This window comes from Diadema antillarum, unplaced genomic scaffold, assembly GCF_040938485.1.
Source record: "Diadema antillarum isolate AM-2024a unplaced genomic scaffold, OU_Dant_1.0 scf00000028, whole genome shotgun sequence".
NCBI lineage: Eukaryota > Metazoa > Echinodermata > Echinoidea > Diadematoida > Diadematidae > Diadema > Diadema antillarum.
The window spans coordinates 4,721,707-4,742,967 of NW_027270917.1; the positions used below are offsets into that span (position 1 = coordinate 4,721,707).

General features: G+C 36.7%; 1 protein-coding gene across 1 annotated transcript; it reads right to left on the reverse strand.

Moving 5' to 3' along the window:
* Positions 1 to 1,662: 1,662 nt before the first annotated feature.
* On the reverse strand, positions 1,663 to 21,068 carry LOC139735990 (zinc metalloproteinase nas-13-like). The gene is made up of 14 exons (XM_071646746.1): positions 21,063 to 21,068; positions 20,316 to 20,408; positions 17,941 to 17,968; positions 15,339 to 15,416; positions 13,967 to 14,019; positions 12,766 to 12,874; positions 11,710 to 11,827; positions 10,021 to 10,199; positions 8,885 to 9,109; positions 8,097 to 8,237; positions 6,852 to 7,001; positions 3,330 to 3,449; positions 2,373 to 2,501; positions 1,663 to 1,946 (listed from the first exon to the last, which is right to left on the reverse strand). Exons 1-14 carry the CDS (start codon positions 21,066 to 21,068, stop codon positions 1,663 to 1,665), a joined length of 1,713 nt encoding a protein of 570 aa, XP_071502847.1.
* Positions 21,069 to 21,261: the final 193 nt, after the last annotated feature.

Sequence of the window (21,261 nt, forward strand, 5' to 3'; positions counted from 1 at the left end):
ACAGTAGCGAAAACATTTGGTAGAGAGAGGTATTACGTGTACATAGACAAAGGATACAGTCTCTTCTTTCAAAAAAAATAGTCCTATCGACATCATAGTCATGATGAAAATAGTGTCTGACTTAAAATGACGAAGAAGATTTTTTGGTGGTAAAACCGATTTTTTTTTTTTCTGCAGGAGTAACCTTCTGTCAACTGCCTAATTAGTTTTGACATAAATGAATATCACTCTGTGCTTTCTGAATCCGACAACTAGACTTACTTACTTAGTGGTGACGTTTTGTCACTAACTACGAATGGTTTCCTTATGGTGTCTTTTTAGAAGAAAGCCAATCTCTTACAAGTTGTGGAGGAGTATTTTAGCGGAACGTCGCGTCGCTAGGAGAGAAAAGGGATGAGTGTTGGTTGCTTTTTTATGACTAAAATCTTACTTAAATTTCAAAAAGATGTTAATGGAGATTTCAGAAAATACTATTTAGAGAATGAAAACTCTATCCGACTTCAATCAAACCTATTGGATGATCTCCATGATTTTTTTTTTCTTGCTCTGCTTCCACTCACAAAAAGAAAGAGCAATCGAGACATTGTGTCATTGATGGTTTTCGCCCTCTACAGTTAATATCCGTACAGTTCCATTGTACACAGGTGTATAAACTTTTTGCAATGGACTGCAATGACCTCAAAATTATACACTTTTCAAAACATGGACTCATGTTTCAATTGGAATAGAAATCGAAAACAGCCAGGCAGAAAGTAGTAGTTTAGATGGATTTGTTAATTTGACTGAGAAGAATAGACATTCATTTGGTACATTTCGACATACACCGCAGTAACATAATTCATACTGGTTTTCAATGAAGACTATCCAGTGTTTGTTTTTTTTTAGTCTATTGCAAAAGAGGGCTTGCAATGGCCTTTATCTGCACATACTCAGCTTGTAAGTGTGAACTGCTTTCTTGGTCATGATTCTAGTTTGTCCCACAAAATCAGATTTAACTAAAATGTGGTCAAAGTCTAATCAATCCAGATGCCAGAGTCCCCTCCTTCCATCCCCAAATCCCAAGAAAGAAAGAAACGAAACGATTCTGCTCGGAAGGAGAGTTTTTTCATCAGTGGTTTTTGTATGTAAAATGATTTTCAATAAACTTACATCGAGACAAATCTAGAAAAGATGTTGAAACAGTTATACATATGGAGATTATTGTTGCAGACAATGATTACGATATACAAAACATGCTCTTGAGTAGTAACTTCAGTTATCCATGTGTTGAATACATCAAATTGAATACCACGAAGTTATGCAGTATTTAATGAAGGGTAAACAACATTTGGAAATGATTATGTAACATTGCTCTTGATTAAACAAGTTATCCATGAAATCGTGACAGTTGTTCATTTCCTTGAAAACGAAGATAATTTCTTAGAGAAAGTAAAGGTAAATAATATGTTGATGACTACTTTATTCGTTCAGACACCAAGCAGGTGTAGACCACTGTCCAGTACTCATTCAGAACCTACATTAATCTTTACGTAGGTACTCCACTGATCTGTAGAGTTACATAGATGAAAATCAGTGAGGTAATCTCTTAGAGTATAGTGCTATACTCTTGGGGTACTCTTCCAACTGCCACATAGGGCGCCATCTACGTTCTTCAGGTTGGATTCAAAACTGTCTGCCGAGGAGCCAGCAGAAGAGCATGAGACCCATTGAGCTTGTCAAGCTCCAGGCTGATGAGGTGCCTCCACAGACGCCGGGAGTGACCGGACGGTCGCCGTCGCCATCGCCTTCGCCTTCATCGTCACCTCCGTCTCCTGGCATGGGAGCCGCATCGCCGTCGCAGATGCCGCAGCTGGCCGGACACATTTTCGTCATGTATTTTGCATTTTCCTCGCACATGCCTTCGGCCTTCCACAGGGCGCAGTTCCCGTTAGCGTCCACGCATTCAGCTGAATTGAGAAGGATTTAAAAAAACCGATTAGAAAAGGTGTTTTGTGGCATAATGCTATGCTGCTAAGCAAGCTTTCCTGTTCACTACCTTGTTGGTAGAAAATGAGATCTGACAAACTCTGACTGTCAATTTGAAGAGACAAAACTTTGTGAATAGACAGTGATGTTAAATGTCATTTGCCGTTCTGATTATTGTATGCAATGGCATTTCTCGTCTCTATTGCAAGGGATGTTAGTAGATCCATGTCATATGTTTTATTAGAAAAAAACATATACATTTGTTTATAATAATAACCACCAACCTAAAATGTTCATACGAAAGTCTGAAGCTCACAGCATTACTAAGACAAACAACGCCATCTACGGGCAACAGGGTTACGCTGTAAGCAATGAAAAAGCCAGTCAGGTGACATACTGCCACTCACGTGTGATGTTGAAGTTTTTCCCGCAGAGATTACAGCTCTCCTGGCACTCGACGTGCATGTAGGCCGGGTTCTTGTCGCACTCATCGAATCGAGCCCAGATCTTACACATATCTTCATTGTCTCTACATTCTATAGGATTATAATAACAAGGATCATCATGATAACAATTAAAAAGAAGACAAAAACAACAATACTGATATCACGATTAGGAAAAATGAAAATGATCATGACAATGATGAGATAGGCTTATGTAATATTTAACAACATTCATAAATGCAATCAAAATGGTAACTAGAAATGCATTGTGAATGAGCTCCGCCAAGGAGCTCACTTCCACCCATACACGCATATATTGAAAATCACCCAGTTTCCCAAAATAAAAGCCTTTTGTTAGGTCATCAGCTTCCAGATAACAACTCTTTGAGTTATTTTTGTAAACAGACACACAAACTGAAATTGAAATTGAAATTGAAATTGAAACAAACCCATGCCTATGAAAACATAATCTCGTTTCTTGGCGGAGTTCATCACAGTAAAATAAAATGTGATATGATACGATATTATAGAGTCCGCCAAGTTTAGCCCTTTTATCGTTTTTATCGTTTCTATCGTTGTTTTCTTGATCATGCCGCTTTAGTAGATGAATATCACGCATAAAAACTTGGCAACAAACAAGGCTTTTTAGCAGTTCCCTCCATTTCCGACATCTTTCCCTTCATACGCTACAGTTCCAGTTTGCCTATGCATTTCCTATTATGCTTTATTTTATTGTAGAAAAAATGATCTGTGTCAATATCGCTTGAATATGCAAAAGTAACTGTCTTTTCTATTTTTTTGTTTATGCAAATGTCATATTATATTGCATACTTTTGGCCGAAATGAAATGCATGTAAAATGAAATGAAATGAAATGAAATGAACTTGTTCATAGGAGGACAAGCCAGAGGATTTCACTCACGGTTCATATCACACTGTCCGCAGCTTCTCCTGCAAAAGGCCAGCATGAAGTCGGGCTCCGACATGCACTCTCCAGCCCGGGCTCTCTCGCCGCACTCTTGGCGCTCGTCCTTACACGGCTCTGCTTCGGAAGATCAATGAACAAAGACAACAGTGGCACACTATGGGGCACCAAGTGTCGCATGGTCTCTTTCGTTATGAAATGACTGATTTCGTAATGAAAGTGACCATGCGACACTTGGCGCCCCATAGGTTAACCATGCAACCAATACGCCACTTATTGAATCCATTGCAACAATTCATACAAGCATGGCACTAATAAAGTGAAATATAAATTATGTGTCAAATTTCATCTTTCCAGTTAAAGACATGATTTGATTGCTCTTCTTGAAGAATAAGAAAATAGAACGGCTGTTTAGCAACAAACTGAATCAGAAACATTGATATATGTAACAGAAAAATATAATATATACATGTCTTCAAAGACCATAGATATGGGTGATGTTTGTTTTCGTTGTTCGTTGATTCGAAAACAAAGGTTCGTTAATCCGAAAATGAAAGGAAGGTGCGCAGTAATGATCCTTCCTTTAAAGAATATAGGAAACAAAAAAACAAACAAAAAACAAACAAAACGTCAGTTTATACCATAGGATTCAGCAACTACATGTTAAACAACAAATAAATGGTCTTCATATCCCTAAGAATAGAACTAGTTTTAGAAATAGAAAGTTTATGTTTGCCGGTCCTAAGCTTTGGAATTCTTTCGATCATTCACTAAAACAAGCACGATGCTTTAAATTTATAAGCTTAAGAAGGTGTTCTGATAAGGTATTCATAATCGGTTTCATGATAGTTAATTGTCTTTGTATTCTAACCACTATTTTCTAGTAATAGGCTTATATTTTTGAAAAACTTCTTTTTTATTTCTTTTTTTTTTACTTCATTTAAAATCTTTATACATGCATAATCTTACATAGTTCATCAAACTCTCTAAAATTACAGGTACCTCGAATCAAGCATAATTGGGGGGATCGGGCTTTTTCATAATATGGGCCCAAAACTATGGAATGGCCTACCAAAATCTCTTAGAGAAGCATCTTCCATTGATGGTTTCAAAAAGAATCTCAAGACGTATATTTTCAATTTGAATTGACAATATTGTATACCTGTATGTATAGTATGTGTACGTATATAGGCCTATTGTTTGTTGGTTTATTGTCTTATTATTTTCTGTGATACTGTTGTAACGTGACACAATATGTACTCTGTTCTATAGCGCCTTGAGTATCTTTTTTTAGGTAGAAATGTGCGCTTTATAAGAGTCTCACTATTATCATTATTATAAGCACACTGTAAATAATCCTGTTAATGTAACGTTGTATTCATACACATCTCTCATAATCAATGATGCACATAAAGTTTTCGTTAGCACTATTTTGGCGAAACTGTTAAACTATACATGAATTTTGTCTAAAGGTGGTCTACATGTGTGGTCTACATGTGTACGAATGTATTGTCCTTGTCATATTTCCCCGGTACACGTGGTTCAATGAACAGTGTCCGGGCACTATAGCATTGGTATTCTATATTTTTTTCCAGACCTGTGTATCTCAAAATAACTACATGTATATTGTTATAGAATAGTATATCATTCACTCATTATTTATCTAGCGATCCACGTCCGACAAGCTTTGCTTTTTAGTGGATCACTATTTTCCATGATCGAATTTATTTTCCGCTCGCCCACGTAGTATTTGTACAGTGTTCCTCTTTATTATTGTACATATTATATGTTGTTCTATAATTTGTCTCGTATATTACATGAATCTTTTGCAAGCGTTTGAACAATATCATTTAATGACATGTATACATTGTACTATGTTTTTGATTTTCGTTGATTGGAAATAAACTATGATTGAATTGAATTGAATTGAATGTTACACGCACTATACTTCTAAAGAGTCCATTCCTAATCTATATTAAAAAAATATCACGACATGCTGTTCGTTTACAATGTAAACAAAGTGAAATATGAATAAAACGTAATTCTATTTCATTTCATTTTATTTGAAGCGCAGGACATGTTACTCCTTTCGATTTCTTGTTAAAAATGATATAGCAAGGATTTATCCACATAACAAGGGAACACCTGTGATGTTCAGGCACAATACCTATTCCAACAGTGCATGTATTTTGGTTGGTATTAATGTCGCTGCTTCGTGGAAAGAAGCGGAATTGTTGTGAGGTTCAGGCACAATATCTATTCCAACATTGCATGTATTTTGGTTGGTATTAATGTTGCTCCTTCGTGGAAAGAATCGGAACTTTACAATTCCGCATCTTGAACGTAGTTTGTATTGGTCATCGTCAATTACAAACTGTGTTCTTTTTTTTTTTTCATGCCTCAAGCGAGGGCTTGGTCAATGGAGAGTATAGAAAGGAATATCCTGTCCTTTGAAGGATGTGGTTTCACCTGTTACCAGAAAATTCGGATGTATAGGGAAATGCGGTGAGGTGTGAGTCATGCAATTATCATAATAAGAGGCAGGCACGTAGGAAATAAGCGTACATACTTGGAAGGACATTCTTAGACAATGCCCAATATCTTACTTTAATTCATTTTATTTATTCATTTTTAAATTATTATCTTTTTTTTTTTTGGGGATAAAATGCCTTCCAGTACAATATTATATTCTCCTCACGCAGCATATGTATTTTACTTTCACTTAACAACATTCTATTTAAAATGGGCGTAGCGATTACAATAAAAAAAGTGTTACTAATACGCACGCATTCACACACACACACACATACGCACACACACGTACAATCAACTGCAATTTGTAGAGCTATTCATTGTTCTGTGCTTATGACCTTTTAAGAACCTTTACAGACAGGTATCGGACTTGATCAGCATTCATGATATTTTCTGGTACCTTTCATCCAGTATTCATGCATGTGTCTTTTGTTATGTATTATGCCATGTAAATATGTGAACTTCCATAATGAACCCCAGCTTCAACTTGCACTTCAACTTCATATATATAAACATACATACATTTACTCGTAATTTCGAGACAAGCACAGTTACTAATGTTAAAACGCATTAACAAAGCAGTGGGATCCTTTGTTGCGTCGTCAGCTTGTGGGATAGCTTTTACTCTGAATTAATTTGGTAAATAAATGATCAGTCGCGTAATAGATGCATCTCAATTAAGGACGGAATGAGATCGGTTGGGGGGGGGGGGGCATTTCAGGAACCGATTTGTCTCATGCAGGGACTTCAGTAACTTACAACAGTTTTTTGCACGAAAAGGATTTCTGACAAAACGCTTTATAGATCCCCCTCCCCCATGCACCCAAGGACGAGTCTAATAAAAGTATCACAGCGCATAACATCTACAGAACAGAGAAGAAGAAGAAGGAGAAGAAGAAGAAGAATATGATGATGATGATGATGATGATGATGAAGAAGAAGAAGAAGAAGAAGAAGAAGAAGAAGAAGAAGAAGAGGTGAACTCACGGCTTGGAGAAGAAACACACTTTCCGCAGCTGACGGCACAGTTTGCCTCCATCCAGGCCCGAGATCGATTCACGCACTCGTTCTTCCCTGCCCACTCGGGGCAACGTTCATGGGCGTCACGGCATCCAGTGCTTGGTTCGGTCGGTTTCGCTGGAGGAACGACAACAACATCAGCAACAAGAAGAACAAAACTGTCAAGAAACTTCCATTTCATCAAGTTATATTCAACTCATTGCAATTCAATACAATTCAATCTAATTTAATCAAATTCAAGTTGTGGATTCACCCCAACAAAAGTTAAGCAAATTTGGTTTGGGTACAATATTGTTCCTTGATATGTTGTAGAAAGTAGATCGATGAAAAAGATCAAGATAAAAAATGTGCTGTTCCAATGCGTCAATCAAAAAATTATACCAACAGCAACAACAACAACAGCAACCGCGAAATACATTAGCAGCATCAACATTCCCTTTGCTATCATTGAAGCACGACAGAAAACAGAAATTCATTTTAAAACAGAGGCATGCACAAAACCTGGACAAACAGAACACAAAGGCTTTTGAAATAAGTATTTTAAGCTGCAACGACTTAGAACTAAGAAAGGAACAGTCGGAAGGACCTAGCATCAAAAGATATGTGTACCGGTATACCGAGCACGGTAACGGTAACGGTCCGTTTTGGTGTTTTGTTTTTGTTTGTTTCTTTGTTGTTTTTGCTTTGTATTGTTTTGTTTTGTTTTGTTTTTGGTGTTGTTGTTGTTTTATTGTTGATTTGTTTTGTTTTGTTTTGTTTTTGTTTTGTTTTTGTTTTTTGCTATGGAGCGCCAAAAGGAATCATGTCCACTTGTGTTACAATAACACTTCTCACTAATAATTCATTTTTGTTACAAAATAATGATTTTGCTGCTCTTGATTCTGACATAAGAATAAAATTTCAGGTGATTTAGTACCAAATTATTGATTGTTTAAAAACAGAACCAGATATGGTTTCGTTTTGGCGCACCATAGCAAAAAACCCCGGACCGTTGCCGTTATACCGTGCTCTGCGCTCTGGCCGTTTAATGCTGATCGGGTAAGAAGGATCACGGAGCCCGTGCTCCTTGTTGGTCTAGTGAATGTGAACAATGATCATGGTGAAGAAGTGCATGTTTCAATGTTCATTGATTGAAGGAAAGGGTGAAAAATACACTTTTTCACACATACACACACTCAAAAACACAAGCAAACAAACAAACAAACAACTTACGTGCTGGCGCTCTCGCACAAGCGCCACAGCTGAGCGGGCAGTTGGAGGACATGTAGCTCTGGTAGTCTGGATGGTTGCAATATCCTCCCAGCGCCCAGCTCGGGCATCCGCTGCTTAAGTCCTCACAAGTTGGAGTCGGTGCTATATGGGACGTGTAACGAATAAATCATTATTCTTTTTTAATCGATTCATGAAGTCATTCTTGTGTATTACTTTTGGCGAAAAAGCCCCACATTTTGACAATGCTTTGAATCCATCCCCTATAAGCATAAATCATTTTCCCCTTGTCCATTTGAAAATATATGCAACGCAGAACAGACACATGATCGAATGGATGTTTATCATACTGAACATGACTGTATGATCTCGTACATCATTCCTGGCATATTTACTTTAACAAATCCATTTTCCTTTCATAATATCATTTAACTTGAGGTACAAAACCCAGATATAAGATCATCTGAGTGCTGATTCTATCCCTAATTTATAAATGACCAAAAAACCCCACTTGTTTTAATTACACACGCAACTATACGTCTATTTTCATAAACAGAGTAGCACTCCAATTCAGTTTCATGTCCCTACATTTGCCCCAAACCATAGTCCGACCCCAACACACACACACACAAACACACACAAACTCACGCACACATCACACGTGTACACACATTGAAAGAAAAAAATAGATATACACATGCATATCCATTGTCTACACATAAGAGATAGCTTTATTAACATGATGAAGGTCTCATAGTGAAAGCCTTGAGGCTTGTTGTTGTTGTTTTTACCTAAACAGTTATAGTAAGCGTTGACTTTGTAGACATCATTACCACTGAAGTCGTTCCTGTCGCCAATCTCATTTGGATTATATCCCGCGGTGAGGAGAGCCATGGTGGGTTGTCCGTTGGAAGAGAAGGCAGTGAGGGGGTAATGCATCACGGACAGGTAATCGTAAGAGGTCCCCAGATTGTCGGTGGCGAATGCATCAAATTTTTGGAAATTGAACTCCATACCTGGAAATGAGCAGTGGTATTTCAAATCACTACTCCCCTTATTACTCTTACAGCCAACCCTGAGTGATAACACACGAGAATGTCCGTACATCTGCTCTAGATTTTATTCATCTATATCTGTCTATCTATTATCTATCTATCTATCTATCTATCTATCTATCTATCTATATACATGCATGTATGTATACAAAACGATAAGGTTCATGCAAGTAGATAACCAGTAATTTATCGGTGCTTTGTACGTTACTCCGAGTTTCACGCAACGCACGTGAGTTGCGATCTGCGATTCGCCCCTTGTTCGTCGCGAGACAGTCGGAGTATAGGAGGCGTCGATAAACCACTATTCATCTACCTGTGTGAACGTTTTAATATTGTTGTTCTACGCTATGTCTTGTCGGCATCATCGAGCCCTCTGTATAGAAAGATAGCCCTCAAAAGTTAAAGGGAAAATATAGTATTGGTGGAGATGAGGATCGCGCATACAACTTTTTGCAAGATACAAAAAAAAAAAAACATTAATGAAATTATACAGAGCATACCATTCTGAGAGGAACGCAAAGTTTGTTAGATGGAAATCGTTTTTGGAATGGTGGCGACATCCAAAAACAAAGTAAAACAAAGCGATCCTAATAAAAGGTGGGTCAAAACTTTTATTAGGATTGCTCTGTTTTGGATATGTCGCCCATTCAAAAAAAAAAAAAACAATTTTCATTAAAAAAAACCAAAACGTGTAATCCCTCTTGGAATTACATTCTCTTTCATATTTCATAAGAAGTTTCTCATCTCACCAAAATATGTTAGAAACCTGAAGTTAGGTCTCAACCACAACTTTAGATCCCTTTACTATATCTAGGTCTGTCTATCTATCTATCTATCTATATCAAGTAAAATGTATGTAACTTGTATCTGACCGTATTGGACGTTTTCCCAGTAGATCCACACGTAGTCGTCGCGATCTGACCTCGACTGCTCGTGCTGGAACCCGATGGCGTGCATGAACTCGTGGACGATGGTGCCGATATTCCAGGTACACGTACCTCCCAAGGAGACTACCTGTCTTCCGCCCTGCCTCCCAACGGCTGAATAACAACTTTTAATCATCAGAGAAAATAGGAAATATATTCAATTATGTTGTAATATATATATATATATATATAATATATATATATATATATATATATATATATATATATAATTATATTATATATATATATATTGAAACAAGGAAGTTTTCGCTATATATATATATATTATATATTTCTTGTGATGCATCTCCTCACACACCCAAATGTATCTAAAGTGATAATGATAGTGAAAATGATAATCATTGACATTTCAATCCTGATGATTATGAAAACAATGATAATTACAATTAATGCAAATATTGAATACTTCGATAGTGACACTGTCATGGTAACACCACTTATAGCAGAATTGATCATAATGATAACGAGTTTTATATAGCCAGAGAAGCCGTTTAATAAAAACGTAAAGGTGACTATTTGAGGGGGTCCTGCTGTTATCATAAATACCCCTGTCTTTCTATTCTCTATTTCAGGCGTTCCCTTCTCTTCCCCTCGTCTCGTCATACTCAGTAGTCCCGTATATTCAATTAAACGTACTCTATTACATTTGCTTTATTTGTAAAACTATGGGCTGATGAAGAGATTTGGTCTTCCTTTCTGCCATGTATAGCTCCTTCAGTTTCAATCAGAAGTTTAAATTATCTGATACATGTTGCTTTATGTTATTCCGAGGCCATCACGCAAGTCAAGTACATTGCTCTTTGAAGACGGTCTCCTCCTTTGGCACTGATTTTCGTAATAAACTGTGTGTGTTCATATGTGCATTTTTCCATACTCCTGTATGTCAATATATATATTATTAGCAAGATAAGATCTTTCTCTCTTTTTTTTTTTGCCATTCTCAAAGTTAAATTGTTATAAAGCTATCCTATTTTTTTTTTGTGTGTGTGAATTGTACAAGTAGGTAATGTTAATAAACTAAAACTGAAACTATATAGGCATCCATTTTTACATCCGTCCGAAGAAAAACTGAACTGAATTGAACTGAACTACTGGAAGATTTACCATGAGTAAATACATGGCTTTACTTCCAAGTCATGCATCGGGTTTATGAGTTCGATGGTCTCCTCGAATACCCCAGTAATCGACTTGACTGACTTCTAGTGGAATGAGTTGAAACATGTTAACTTTAAAAGTTTCAATCCTGATTTTTGCACCAGTAAATAGCAATGAACAGAAGTGCTAAATCGTTGTTTTATTTCACTTCCAACCTTCAGCTCGCTGTCTAATTGTCTACATTATGTATTTGCTTTCTTGAATTGAGGAGAACACACATATTGTTGTACAACAATAGGATTCCGTCCAGTCATTGGCAGTGGGATTGGAAACAGTGTAAAGGGAAAAAGTGATCTTAACTAAATACTTCTTTACCTTTTTCAGATGAATTCTTAAAGTATTGATGAAATATAATAACTATTCAGTTCTTCTAATAATAAAACAGAGAAAATGTAGGAAAGAGCCGTATCATTAGGACCATGAGGAGTAGCAACCGAGATATTGCTTTCTGTCACTCACCCTTCCGTTGGCACTATGTGCAAATAGTCAGGTTCGTTGAATCTTTGCCTGAACTGAATGCAAGTGTAACTGTGATAACGAGCAATGGCTGTCTCAATACGAGTCCTGGACCCAGGATCTAGGAAAAAGGATTAAAAAGGACAAGGAATCGATCAGAAGTCAGCTGAAAAATGTGACTTCACAATGAAAACCGATCCATATAGTAACTAGACTTAGAAATATGTCATAACTGACAGTTTAGTGATCTGTGTAAATGGTGAAATGTTTATCAGAGGATGCATATAGGAACTTGGCATCTAGCACACGATAATCAAGCTATGGGTTCTGCCCATACACGATAAGCATTGCACAACATCTCCGCAAATTGATGACCGATTTCAAATTCAACAACACGATTTGAAGGAATTTCAATAGCAGTATCTTAATGGTATCATGACAAGATCGACGTACTAATATGGAGTTTTCAATTTTCTCGCTGTGAGCACCAAACTTGGTTAAAGGGGATGGCTAGTAACTGATCAGTTGGAATCAATGGGAATGCTGCGGGATGATTGTTCCAATCCTTGTGGGATTCATTTAAGAGTACATTATGTATCTACTGTTTTGTGAAAATTATTTGCTTCAGAACTGTCTCAAATTCGAGTAATGTGCCGATTAATGCCCCGTCACTGACCAGGCACACTAACCTGGGAATATTAAACTGCACATTACTTGAATATGATCAGTTATTAGCCATCCCCCTTAAAAGCCAGTCAAAAGCAAAAGCAAGTACGATATTTTATTAGCATCCTGAGAAACTCCACCGGCGGTTATACGATGGCTTTAAGTAACATGCCCTCACCAATCAAATACCCCGATTTTAATAAGCTCAGATCCGAATTTCAAGATTTCCTTTATCTTCTGTCCATCTTTGCTCAACTTCTGGGCAGTGCAACGCCTGCATAAATCAAGTTCGTGCCCAAATTTGAGCGAAATTGAAAATGCGATATTTGTATAGTCATTGTGAGCCAATTTCGGCACCTATCTACCAAAAAGAACCTACCGAAAAGAACCTACCGAAAAGGTCATCGATCCAGTAGTATACGATGCCATTCGGCCACTGGTAGCCTCTCTGTCGCACGGCGTTGCGACGTAACGTCGATCCAAATTCCAAATCGCCGTATTCCTATTAACCAGGATAGAAACGATAAAAGATACAGACGCTGATAGAAAATGATCAAAAAAACAACAATTTGGAATTACATTTTCCCCAGTTGTATGCAATTAATCAAAGAGAGTTAGTATCACTAAAATTCAAATCATCAACAACAATCATACAAATGAGCTGATCTCTGCCCAATATTGGTTCTACCCAATCATTCAAAATCAAGATTCACATTCTTTGATTTGTTGAGTCTAACCTGCTCGCAAGGTTTCCATTTATTGTTGAATGTATGAATTTTACTATTAGTCATGATGTTATTGTCCATATCATGGCGACGCATTCATATAATTCATAATTTATCATGAACAAATGGTAGAGTGTAGTATTAACAAAATAAAGTATCATCAACTGCATAATCATAATTAAGTCACGATCATTTTGAATATAGCTATATTGATAATTAAAGAATGAAGAATAGAATGTAAACGTCATTTGACTACTAAAAACAGAGTTTAAGTCATTTCGTAATGACAAAAGAGCTGCCACCTCATCAAGCATCGGTTTGAACGCTTACTGCGGGGGCCCATATTCAAAATCAAACAGAAACATGGAAGAGAAAAATGCAACAATTTACTGCATATACTGTATCAAAATTATTTTTATTGATTTGATGATTTGATGAATGTCTTGATGAAATGATTTATAGAATTAGTTTGAATAACTTTTACTTTGTCAAAATCTCTGTATCATAATTGAATATTAGCTTTGATATTCATTTTTTTTGGAAGAAATGTTGCAAAATTAAATTGATATTGAAATTGAAATAGGTTGGAATAGGTTGGAATAGATTGCAAGCTTAATGGCTTTCCTCTCTACTAGCTTTTATTGATTGATCCGCTGATCTATTGATTGATCGAATGCATTGAAATGACTAATCTTATCTTTGATTTATTTAGCTATTTCTATTTATCGGTAGCAATGAACCCAACATTCATTTTTGCAAAGTGAGATTCTTTGGTCGAACCCATCCTGTTTAAACACTTAATTGGTTGCCTTCAAATAATAGCCATTAAAATAAGAATTAGAACAAAGAAGGATGTGTTATAGGCTCACCGTGACATTGTACGGAACCCAAATATCGTATTGCAGAAGGTGATCTTTCATACCTGAAAATGCACATAAAACAAAACAGTCTCATAAACTGAATATGAAAAAAAAAACGCAAACAAACACGAAAACCAAACAAACAATGAATACCATATCACTACAACCACAATAGCTCCAAGTGCAAGAATAGAGCGATTTTTACGATTTCAAAGTGAAAAAAACCCCGAATTTAAGCCTTTGATGGGTTGAACCCTCCCCCCCCCCCTCTCCAATGCCTTCGTGTATCCATGGTTAGGGACTGGCGCCTCCGCGATGAATGGGTGAGCAAGATAAATTTATTTTGAGAGCCTGCATAGATCCAAAGCTTGACCATGGCCGTACGCAGCGGGGTTGCAGGATGGCGGCGGCTCTGACCAGTTCAAACACTATACGGATACCTCCTTTATTTTTCTTTAGACTTGGACATTAGAATTGTATCCTATTCTATTTCCAACAACACAAAAACATTAAAGTTTATATTCACATAATAACATAAAAATCTGTACAACACTGTAACGAAAAGCAGTGAATTATTACTGAATTTAAGCAGTTTTCTTTTGATTTGCTAATTGCCTATCTCGTTATCCAATCGTGAGAATACAAAAGGCGTTTTCGTGACTGTGTGTCACCAATCCATTCATTGCCGTTTACATTCTTTCAAAGTCGGTTCTGTGAATATCTATCATGAAAGGTGTTCATAAGAAAAGTTCTAAAATGCAAAGTTCCCTCATGTGGGAAGGGGATATCCCAGCCCCTCTTCCCCTCTCGATTCCCCCCCCCCCCCCGTCCCTCCCCTTCTATCCCTGCGAGCACAACTCTGCAACATCCCCCTTTTCTGCGTATATGGCCATAAACTCGACAAAATATCTCTTGAACTCATTCACATCCTTTAACAAAAAGTGATGAACCTGTATGAAAAGATGGTTGATATCTTCAGTAATACAAAATAAGGAAGGGTATTGCTGAGCTTGGTGTAAATATTACGTTAGAACTATCCACTGTAGGCACAGAGAAGAACATATTCTTTTCTTCATGGCTGATGCGTGTGTCACACCAACCTATTACAGGTGAAACTGTAGCGATTTCAAGTTTAACATCATATAGGTCTACGTCTGCCAAACCGTACCCGTCTCGGTCGGTCGGTTTAATCGCTCAGTAAGATCAACTATTTCCAAATTTTAACCAAGTTATGCGTCTGCTATCATGGCATAGTATTATTCACTTCAAGATACAGTACAGTTGGTTGTCTTTCAGGTAAATCAGTTCAGGTTGTAGTGACTATAGTGACATATTGTCGAAACAATATCATAATATGTTATAGTCAACAATCCACACTTACGAGTCGTCATTCTGGTATTGATTCTTAAGATTTCACTCATCGTGTCGTCCTGCATGTAGGTGCCAAATTTCTGGAGGTCTAAAAAGATTGAAATAATTTGGAAAACATGATTCTGAAGTCTGATAATTCAGATGTTAGTCAGATTCAAAGAAAATCAGACATTTCTCGTTATGGATCTCAGCATTATGAAGGAAAAAAAATCAAGTCATAAAGTAGATTGGACGTGACTAATGGACAAACCACTAGCAAAATGAAAGCTGAAACCCGTTGTAATAAAATAGCAAAGCTGGTTCTGGTAGACACATATTTCAAACATGATGTACATGATTTCGAACTCTTTTCTGCGCCTGGATATAACGCTAAAATCCTATTGGCTCACAAATCCTATGAACCTGAAGTATGGACTGCTCTCTATGCATATAGCCATTTAGAGCCATTTCCGAAACCTTAAAAAAAAATTATAATGATGATACACAAGCACTCTATTTTTTGTATTAATAATCAAACTCATCAAAAACATATTGAAATGATAATAGAGAAGTACAACTGTATTTACAACGACCACAACAGAAAAGCATAATCATATTAACTCATTATCACTTAAGTAAAATGATTTTCTTTTTCTGGAGTAAATTCAAACCAGGCTATTACTGCCCCCCCCCCCCACACACACACACTTTTTTTCCACCCTTCTTGTGTGTAAATCCCACGGAACAGGTTTTTCTCGTCCTGTCCTGAAGGAGGCGTCTCCTCAATTATACTAAAAAATCATCTCCTCAAGCATCATTAATTATGTAGGCGATAGTTGTAATGGCCTCAACAACAATTATTGTCAGCTATATCGTGGAAGAGAAAAACAATAATCTACAGTCATAAATATACAATAATAAATGATTTATCAAATTTGTTTGGAAAACTTAATGTTTTGTTGTTGTTGTTTTACCAATGGGTCTGTATTTTCATTTGTATATCATAGTCTTAGAAAAAAAAATCAGAATGAATGAAACTGAAATAAAAACAAAAAATGCCTTAAACCACACAGCCAATACAATCATCATTTTCTTCAGCCTAGAGAGCATCTGTCGTGTAAATATAGCCATGACTGTAATAATTGTAACAATAATTCATATGACTTAATGTGCCAAACCCATCATCTGTGGAATGCTTGAGAACACAGAAACCAGAGAAACAAATTAAGGAACACAACGCATTAATGACTGACTTTGTGAATTTAAACGTTAACAGGAGCGTTCGCAGATGATTATTACTTTTTTCAACTGAAGCATGACTTTGTATTATTTTTTTTTGCCAGTATGCGCTCCTATGTTTATTGATACCATTTATTAATTAAGACAAATGTTCTTTGTTTATGATGTAAAACCTGATTTATCTTGTGTTATGTTTTTGTTGAAAAAGAAAAAAGAAGAAGAATGAAAATAAATGAATTGAATTGAATTGAATTGAATTATTACTGATGTGTCATAATCAAATCCCCAATTTTCAACCGTTTGGCTGTCATGTCGGCGAGAAACAGAGAATAATGATAATGAATTAAGATATGTGTAGTCTATCTATTACTGGCCTCGAAAAAAGCAAACAGAAAAGCAAAAGAAAAAAAAAACCCAACCCGAATATGAGCCAAAGTGGGCATCGGGTTAAAAAAAAGAAAAGAAAAAAGATTGAGAAGCCCTGATTTCAATCATCGCAATTAAGTTTTCATGAATGGTATTCCTTAAGGTTAGCATACTCTTAAAGTGTGAAGGTTCTTTCTCCGCATTATGTTCATTGTATAATTTTCTTGAGCCGACTTTAGTGAAGTTGCAGACTAAAAATGATGCTACAGGTTTGAGACACATTAATAGTATGTCCCGAGAACGAAATTGGTATAATGTGTTTTCATACAAAAATATAACACAAAAAACGTTACAATTTCCTTCCGATCTGACATGTCTAAATTAAAAATAACATTATTATCTACTAAACTGACTGATTTAAATGAGGAACATACTCACAAAGACAAATGTTATCTTAATCAAGTGCAGCTTTTCACATATCCATAAATATCCATGGTGTTGTTGTGCGGTAGTGATGTCGTGTTTAATGGGGAGGAAAGGGAAAGCTATACCTATCTATCAGGTTTCCTTTCCTGGGCATGGCTTAAGTGCAGAAAATAATATCAAGAGAAGTGTCTGTTTTTAGACGTTATATGAAGAGAAGTGACTGTTTTTAGACGTTACGCGACAGGAACATAACAAAGATTACAATGACAACTCGAATTCATTTATAACGCAAAATTCTCTCAGGTGTGAATGAAACATCTGGCACGAGTCAATTTCAGTATAGATCATTGTTCTTCGCCCTTGCTGGCACATTAATTCTCTCAGACATCCTGATGTTACCAGAGGATTAAGTCTCGTATGCAGAATGGCTAACGTACGATTCACAACTATCATGACTATTATGTATATATATATCCTTCGCTTTGGATATGCGGAATAAAATTGCTATGCAGAACTCAGTTCAAAAGAAATTGGGCGAAAGTGAAATGAGCTTATCGATGAATGACTATACGTGAAGCAGTATGAATAATATGTTTTCTTACCATCCTTTGACGGAGTTCTTTGGTCGATCTGGAGGAGAATGGAGATAATAGAGAAAGATATACATGTATATATATATGTACATATATGTATATTATATATGGAGAGAGAGAGAGAGAGAGAGAGAGAGAGAGAGAGAGGCTGTATCATGTACTCATAGTACCACTGAAAGCCTAACATACATCATATAACATGTATCTTATCATAAATCTAATCAAATCTATCAAATCTTAAAATGCATAATCTGTATGTGATCACCTGAGAAACGTGATCATGAAAATTCTCATAAAGACTTGGCAATAGCCAATCAAAAAAGGACGTTGTATCATCTAAGTAAGGTAATAAGTATATGTTTAATTCGTACGCATAAACGAGCAGAACACGGCTGGGAAGAGTTGTGCCTCGATGACGTGTGACTCTCCGCCAAGACTTGCTCATTAGCATATTCACCATGCAGACTCACACTTTTTCAACCAAAATTTACGAGCTTATTTGGTGATTTGAAAGTTTGTTTTTGGTGAAAATAGTTCATTGGAGGTACCAACAACAACATATTCTTCTTCTTTTTTTTCAAATTCGTGAGGACTGCCTCACTTAAAAAAAACCCCACAAACAACTCGTCGTTTTTCTTGTTGGTATTGTGATTATGATTATACATTTCCTTCTTTGAGCCACATTAATCTAGCAATTTATTTTAAGATGTCTTGACTGATCTTGAGATGTTTCCATCCAAAGCAAAACCGTTTTCCGTTTTCTCATTTTAATTTACCTTAAAAAAAGAACTAAATTAATGTTGTCGTGAGGATCTGGAAGCTGTCAGGTTTATCAATAGATATGTGCCTTGCCCATTACCCGTTAGTGGATGCGTTAACACTTTACAGCAGGAGTCAAAAGAAAACATAATAAAAAGAAGACAGCAAATAAACGTATCTGTTTACTGAGCATGTGCGTATAAAGACAGGGTGAATGACTTCTAATGACTGGAATCAAACGTGTTTCTGGGTATACTTATCTGATCCTTGACACAAAATAGTTCGGACACATCCGACGCTGAATTTTCCGGGAAAGCGCACTTTTATATATATACATCTATCAGTCTACTCAATGAGTCACAAACCAGTATTACTGATGTTCTCCATGGTCAATGCACTGGTCACTTCGTCTCTCTCCCATACATTTTTATATGAACACACATTCGGATTCACTTCTCAGACAATTAAGCTTTGTGAACTTTCTTATGTCAGAACAAGAATGACCACACTTTTAAGCGTGAAATGTCAGCATTCAATGCTCCCGAATCCAATATGGGACATGACGACATCGTATACCACGGCAATTATTATGATAATGATTAGATGGCACAATATTTTCAAATCATGATGATTTTATCAACGTACTTGTTATTCACACGTCGGCGAGTACTATGGTATATCGTGGATACTTTTGTGGAACTTACACAAACAGAAATGCTTTATCTTAAGTTTTGCCTGGCTCATTCAGTACTGACCAAGAATGGATATATCTGACATCTTGATGAACGGTACTGTTTGTCAATGGGAGCAGTGATTGCTAAAATTTTCAAGTTATCACATTCATATTTTGATGCATAACTATGTGTAGGTCAGTTGTATCGAAAACATCCTATACTATATTAAAAAAGTTTGCAATAAAGCCTAAAAGATATAGGATATAAAGATATCACTATTTTTCTCAATTAACCACAACTGTAGACGGTCTATTCTAAAAGCAATTTTATCATAACTATCGTTAACATTGTGTACATTTAACAATACTTAACATTGATTGTACTGATTTACATTTTTACATTGGGTTTTTTTTCCTTTCCCTAACTCACATTGATTTTTATAACTATTTTGAAGTACCAAAGCTGGGTTTTGTTTCATCTGCAAATGATAAATAATACCTTTAAGCTATAAGGGTATGGGTGGGAGCCTCTCACATTAAAGTCCCATGGAGGATTATCTCTGTGCGGAAAAAAAAAGGCATGCTATATGGCACTTTTTCTGTAAAGAATATATTCAAGTAAGACAGCATAAACTCTACTAAAAACACGTTAAAAAATAAATTCCACTAATTTCAGTAGTGGGGTGGGGAGGCTTGTTCCTTAATCTTGACCCTACTATAGAGCAGTAGCTGTAAAACGGATGTTATCAACAGGCACATTATTTTGATTTGATTTGATTGGATTGGATTGGATTGGATTGGATTTCTTAATGTCTTTTTTATACATCTGAATCTGACAGTTTTTGATAGCATAACTTCTAACTGAATAGTGATTATAAACTATAACTATAAACCTTATCTGCTAACTTCTCCAGATTACAAAACATACTTTTCACATCGAAAAAAGACTTACCACAAGCTGTGGCACACCATTTTCATTTAGATCGCCAGTGATGTTATAGTTCTCCTCGGTATACGATGGTGTGCTGGGGGGAATGGTTGACTCCTACGAAGGAAGAAAAAAATAGCAACAAAAACAGAAACAAGAACCGCAATTATAATTCGGGAAAGCCAATGGAAACCATTCGGATTTGTGTTATGTTCAATAATAAAAAGTCAAATCGACAGGATACGCAGCGTTTTGAAAAAAAAAAACTAACGTTGTCATGGTTGTCAAATCTTGATATGGAAATTTGCCAAGTTTGTTGACGATGTTCTGTTAATTGCTTTGCATTATTTGACTTGTCATGCACGATTTGTGCATGCAGCATGGGCGTAAATCCCGGGGGGGGGGGGGGGATGGGAGGATATATCCCCCCCCCTGAAATGGAGGAGGGGGGGGGGGATGGCCTGTACAATCATCCCCCCTGAAATTTTTGTATCAATTTTGGCATAATGCATGACGCTCGTACGCCCGCCTTCAGACAGGTAACAGAACTGAACAGTATTCTATCTTGTAGGATAATGTATACATAATTTTCTCAAGTGCTCGCTCGCTTCGCTCGCTCGCGGAGAAAGTAATATCGACATAAGGTATATGGTCCAGACGTTGACAACCTCAAATAGCATAGGTTTACATGTGAACATGCTATAAAGCGAGCAACTCGGGACCATCCGCAAATTATGTACGAAAACAAACAAACAATAACAAAAACTATACCTCCATATTTGAACCCCCCCCTCCATTTCCTGAATCATTCCTGAAACGATGATGACTCTGATACATTTATGGGCATACCCAGGGATGATCAGAGGCGTCGAATCTATCTCGGGAGGGGGGGGGGCATATACCCCGCCCCTACGGAAATGTTGGGGGCAGACAAATCATTTGTCCCCCACATGAGGACAAATCTCGAACT